This window comes from Arachis hypogaea, chromosome 15 (assembly GCF_003086295.3).
Source record: "Arachis hypogaea cultivar Tifrunner chromosome 15, arahy.Tifrunner.gnm2.J5K5, whole genome shotgun sequence".
NCBI lineage: Eukaryota > Viridiplantae > Streptophyta > Magnoliopsida > Fabales > Fabaceae > Arachis > Arachis hypogaea.
In genome coordinates this window covers 142,743,714-142,749,701 of record NC_092050.1, presented here as the reverse complement: position 1 = coordinate 142,749,701, position 5,988 = coordinate 142,743,714, and the positions used below count along the sequence as shown (strand labels likewise).

The window sequence follows — 5,988 nt, the reverse complement described above, 5'->3', positions numbered from 1 at the left end:
AAATATAAATTAAAAATAATTCTTATTCTTTTTAAGTCCTTTATGCATTGAATGTATTAAAATAATCAAAATCCTCTACTTTTATTCTTTTAACTGTTATCCTTAAGCCTTAAAGCACCCTTTAATTAAATCTACCATTTAAATATCTCAAATTGAAGTTTTTCGTTTAAAAACATGTTTTGGCACGCTCAACAAGTACCAAACTACCAATTATCCCTATTTTTCTTTAGCATGTGTGCCATTTATTATTCTGACATTATTTGCTTTTATACCTAAATAACAGAAATCTTGCCTTAATTTGCTTGAGGCATTACACTTGGAATTAGGCATTCCAAAATGTACATAGTGCTCACAGTTTGAGCAAGCCTAGCAATCTTGCGCACCATGGAAATTATGTAATAGGAGAATTTCTCTTCAAATACATGCAGAAGTAAGCTTTTTCTGCTAATGTTTTGCATTGAGAAGAAACTAATGAACTAGGACCATCCCTAACATCTGTTTCACAATAAAGAATTGAGTACTACTATACTATACATTCTGTTTACAAGACTTAATAAGTAGTAATACAAAAATGGTAGTTCATGAATCATGACAACGGAATCCTATATTAAAGATTCTTGTACCAAAAAGAGTGTAGAATTTCTGTGCAACCTTTCCAAGCCATTGTCGGTCAAAACGAAAAACTGTCTTTGAGAAGAAGGGGGAATAGCATTGAATTAAGGCCTCTGAATGCATGAGGCCTGAGGGTTAGATCAAAATCATGATTCAAGGCTTGAACTAAGCATGGAGGACAGCAATTTTCTCCGTCATCTCAGCCACCTCATCATTGGCTTCCATAATTGGCTCCTGCGGAAAATGGAATAACGCCAACTTAACAAGGAGAGAAATAAATGCAAAAAGTTCTAGTTTGAGTAATGCTAGGGAACCAACTTTTTTCGGCCAGCATCACCCAACTTTTTTAAAATTATTGTTTATCTTAAATCGTAGACCGTAAATCCTAAATTATATAAACCTAAACCCTGAAGTCGGTTAATGTTGGCTAATTTAAAGTTGGTTGGTTCCATATACTTTTGCATCTAATTTTGAATACATACATTCATACCATTTGAGTATGGTTAAATGCAAATACACCAATCAGGCCAAAATTTCAAATGAGGGAAGGGAACATATAAAAAGCTCATTTCTTAAAGATTCAATGTTCATATATACAAATTCTGATTACCAAGATGTGTAGTATGAATGAGGAAAATCTGAATATCATACTACAATTTCACTTGGTAGAACACAAATCATGATTACGAAATCTTGGCAAGAGCCATTTTCCATTTTATCCTAAACAAGGACTAAAAAATATACAACAAAGCGTGGAAAGAGAGTTAACTACCTCTGGATCTCTATTTGCTTTGACATAAGACTTGGAAGTAATGCTAGCACTCTTCAATAAGCTCCGTGAACCTGGCGTATCTGAAGGACTCTGTTGTTCACCATCCTTGTCAGTTTCATCGTTGGAAGCAGCAACTCGCTCTCTATAAAAAAGTGAGGTTGAAATAATTAATGCATGATTCCTTATGAAAATGTGTAAAACAAAAAAGCTTGATTAAAGAATAAGATTAAAAGGTTGTTCTGTCTGTTCATGGTGCAAGTCTGCAACTCCAGCAATGGAACAAATTCAGACTTCAAAAGGTTTTAGCTATTGATCCAGAGAGTACCACTAATCAGAATCTCGGAACTATCAATTGACATGATATCTGACAAACTTTACCTAGGCAAGGAGACATTCTGTCTCTGCAACGGGGTGTTTCGTTCACCTTTGCCTTGAAGTTCCTCAAGATGCGCAAATTGTCGCTTAAACCGATCAACTCCACTGTACAGCAAGATAACAAACTTGATTAAATCACAATCATAGAACACTTTTTAAGAACGAATATTAGAATTGGGTAGCCCTAACTCCACAAAAGCCTTTATAAGAGTGCTCATCCCTTGGGATTGACTTACATGCACTTTACGGGTAGGATTTTCCCTTTCCCCATTTGACCTTTTTTTTTTTTCAATCCAAATTGTTGTACAATTGATAATTATTGGGAGAACATAAAAGTTCTTCTAAGACATGCACTTATAAACATAAAATTTTGCAGCAAATAATATCCGACGAAGTTTGGAAACATTCTAAATCAGAAAAATATATTCAAGCATGAAGAGTGTAACAAGTTCCGAAGCCAAAAAAAAGAACTTCGAAATTAGTAAATATTTAAGCAGGGAAATTATTATCTAGAGGCCAATGGCATAGGAGAATGAAACAGACAAGACTTCTCAGAAACACTGCTTTACCTTGGATACATGAAACCACTTGTTTGCTCTCCACCACGAAGATATTCTTGGAGCATCTGTGGATGATACTCTAGAATCTGATTGGTTCAAATGCATAATTAATTAGTAGAGCACACAGAAGAATAAATTCCACCAAGATTTGTTGAAATGTATGACAATACCTCTCGATAAATCAACTCTCTGACATCATCTTTGGTCAATTTCCTTCTCTCAAACTCAAACTCAAGCTTTGAAATGGGCTGAGTGGATGGTTCGCGATCTACACTTGCCAAACCATTGAAGTAAGGATCAGCTAATGCCTGCAATCACATCAAATACATGAGGAAACTGGCAAGTTTTATCCTCACAAATATTTTGAAAATGCTCAACAAAATTTCATTTCAGTAAGTATCTAGTGTAACTAGCAACCTCTTCAGCTGTTGGACGATCTTTAGGATCAAATGCAAGTAGCCGTTCCAGCAAACGAAGAGCCAGCACATCTGCATTTGGAAATTTTTTGGTGAAGGGAACTGGTTGCTTTTTCCGCATGCTACTAAGATACCTTCTAGCCTTCTCATTTCGAATCTGTGAAATCAAGTTTAAAAATTATTTCTGAGAGGGAAAGATCATTCGAAGATGAATCTTAGAAACATTAGACAGTAAGAATGTCAAGAAAAAAGGACAAATAACATTTTAGAATTAATTGTCCGTCATTAGAACATGTCACAGGCTTGACCCATTGGTATTCAAAAACTTCAAACTAGATTCAGAAAAACCAACCCTGGAAATGGATTCGGCAGGAGGAGTACCAAGCAAATCGGTCATGAGATCCAATTGATGCACCACATTTTTCCCAGGAAACAATGGCCTCCCAGTGAGCATTTCTGCAAATATGCATCCAATGCTCCAAATATCAATAGCGGGGGTATACTGCAAAAGACAAGGATTTAAACTTACGCACATACTTAAAAGTTAAGCAAATTCAATTTCTTATATCTTTCAAAACCTGTAGGTATTTGCTAATAAAGATACAGAATGCAAAGAGAGGTTCAACAATAATATAAATCACAACCCCTTTATAAAACATAATTAGGTGCAACTACCAATTCTTATGTTTTTTTTTTTTTTTATTCACTCCTATTGTATCTAGGTTTAGTTGTTTTGAAGGTTATGTTATTATCCCCAAGTTTGAAATCCCTCCTTCCCCAATCAATTTATCAATAATAAATAGCAAGGATGTTTGTGGTGGAAATACTGCATCATCTCTAAAATGAAGAAGCATTTCCATGTAAAGAATTACGCAAGATCATGCTGATGGTCATATTTGAAGATAGGACAATAGGAAACTAGATTATATCGCACAAATTAAGAAAAATGGATTTGGAGGAATAACAGCACAGGTGTATGATGCATTGATGCAAACTACATAAGTCTTAGTATGTAGGGTCCAGACAGAGTCAAAAAGGCTTACTTTTGAGAAAAAAGAACCGCATAGTTCAGGTGCACGATACCATCGAGTTGCAACATAGTCCTTAGTAAGAAGTAGGTAAAGTGAGTCAGCAAGAGGTCTAGAGTGATGATCTCTAGAATAGAAATAATGAATTGCATCTTACTACTGAAAATCTTAAAAGGAAGGACATAATTAACAAGTGCAACACATTGCCATGATCTGTGGATCAAAATACTTACAGTCCAGAAAATAGCTGGCGGGGCTTCATTGAATGATACGCGAGCAAGCCCAAAATCGCATATCTTAAGTTTACAATCAGCATTAGCAAGAATATTTTTCGGCTTTAAGTCGCGATGAAAGACATTAGCTGTAAGAAAAAGTATCATTTAGTTTTAATAAAATCTCAAAAACCAAGAACTTAGTTATAAGAATACCTGAATGTATGTATTTTAGACCCCGAAGAAGTTGGTATAAGAAAAACTGGTAGTGTTCAGGCGAAAGGTCATCATTTGCTTTAATGACTTGATGAAGATCAGACTCCATCAACTCAAATACAACATAGACATCCTTGAACTCTCTCCGAGAAGGAGGAAGCATTATATGCCTAATTTCTACTATATCAGGATGTCGAAGCAACCGAAGTAGCTTTATTTCTCTTAGGATTCGTGTGGCATCCGATACATGCTCAAAAACATCATTAATTTTCTTGATTGCAACTTTTTCCCCAGTATGAGTGTCAATGGCAGCACCCACAATACCATAACTTCCTTTTCCAACAACTTCTTGAATCTCATATCGGCTTGCCTCTCCGTACTCGGTAAAAAACTTATCCTCCGGTGCACCCTGTTTGACAACCAGAAACCATTATGCAAAAATATATAAAACATGTAGAAATTATCACAATACTACCATATAATTGGAGCTTTTGTCCTTAGAATTGCTGCAAAATCTATGGTAACAATTGTAAAACACAGAGATTTGGAAAGCATCAGAAAACATTACAAAGAAAGATAAGGGACTGTCCAAAAGGACACAATCTTGCAAATTCATATACACGGACAATGCCATCAAAGTTGGCAACTCTTCATATCGTAGTCACTATTCTATGAAGAATAGCCAACATAAAAAATTGCATGAAACTTCTAAACACAAAATCAAAACACAGCTATAATATAAGTGAATAGGGGTTACATCGAAACCATGCAGATAAATGCAATCTATGATTCCCCTAAGATTAAAGAAAACGTAGCATGCAACACTTTGCATAATCCAATTTCACATCTAGTATTTCCCTATCCTTTTGCATGTTCACACACAAAAAGGGTATATTATGTGACGTCAGGCATAGCCTACGCCATGATCAAACAAACAAAGCACACATATACATGGTATATAACCCATTTGATCACACGAAAGGTAAACAATTAAAAAAAACAAAACAAAACAAAACACCCAAATAAAAAAGGTTGAAACTTGAGCATAACCCATTAAGTAAAACCACAAAACAAGCAATCAGGTATTTTGACGAACAGAAAATAAGCACCAAAAAAGAAATAATAAATAAACAAAGGAAAAGAACCTTTTTGTTACGATCCATTGAAGGAGGCGTTTTGAGGTGTGAGCGAGTAGGGACTGTGAGAACTTTCAAGAAAGAGATTTCAAAGTCTTGTTGATTGGTTTACATGGACGAGATTGTTATCACCGTTGTTAACGTTGGCAATGGAATTGCATGGGTAGAATTTGTTGTTTTTATGATCATTGTTGTCGTTTTCGTCGTGGTGGTTGTGATCAGGATCAATGTTGTGGTGGTGAGAGTTAATATCAGGAGATGGAGAAGTGAAACGATGGAAGAATTGACGAACGTCATCCACGAGTGTGCTTCCACCGTCCATATAACAATGCTTCCCCCTCTTTCTTCGCCTTTCAATCTCCTCCACTCCAATGCTTCTCCTTTCTCTCTCTCTACCATTTCCTCTCTCTCTTTTATACCTAAATTTTCCCTCTTATTATTATTATTATTTACGGATTCAGCTTGTATTTAAAAAAAATATTTTAATAATATAATAATGAAAATTTGTAAATTTTTATGTATTTAATTAATAAAATTATAAAAATTAACTTTAAAATAATTTTTATAAAAATATTTTTTACCATACTCATTTTGACAAGATCTTTTTATGCATGGGTTTTTTATAAAGTCTATTAATTAAATAGGTCAGATCATAACTTCA

At 34.8% G+C, this 5,988-nt stretch overlaps 1 protein-coding gene across 1 annotated transcript; it reads right to left on the bottom strand.

The window, feature by feature from the left end:
• Positions 1-391: 391 nt before the first annotated feature.
• On the bottom strand, positions 392-5,714 carry LOC112751020 (mitogen-activated protein kinase 9). Its single transcript, XM_025799997.3, has 11 exons — positions 5,337-5,714; positions 4,192-4,600; positions 3,997-4,124; positions 3,779-3,838; positions 3,088-3,237; positions 2,737-2,892; positions 2,490-2,627; positions 2,329-2,405; positions 1,763-1,864; positions 1,385-1,526; positions 392-846 (listed from the first exon to the last, which is right to left on the bottom strand). Exons 1-11 carry the CDS (start codon positions 5,352-5,354, stop codon positions 778-780), a joined length of 1,449 nt encoding a protein of 482 aa, XP_025655782.1. The 5' UTR covers positions 5,355-5,714; the 3' UTR covers positions 392-777.
• Between the last annotated feature and the right edge of the window lie 274 nt (positions 5,715-5,988).

Coding starts and splice junctions, on each gene's coding strand:
- LOC112751020 (XM_025799997.3), bottom strand. Junction 2,893..3,087: donor CTGCCGAATCCATTTCCAGG/GTTGGTTTTTCT, acceptor TTGATTTCACAG/ATTCGAAATGAGAAGGCTAG. Junction 1,865..2,328: donor AGTGGTTTCATGTATCCAAG/GTAAAGCAGTGT, acceptor CTTGCTGTACAG/TGGAGTTGATCGGTTTAAGC.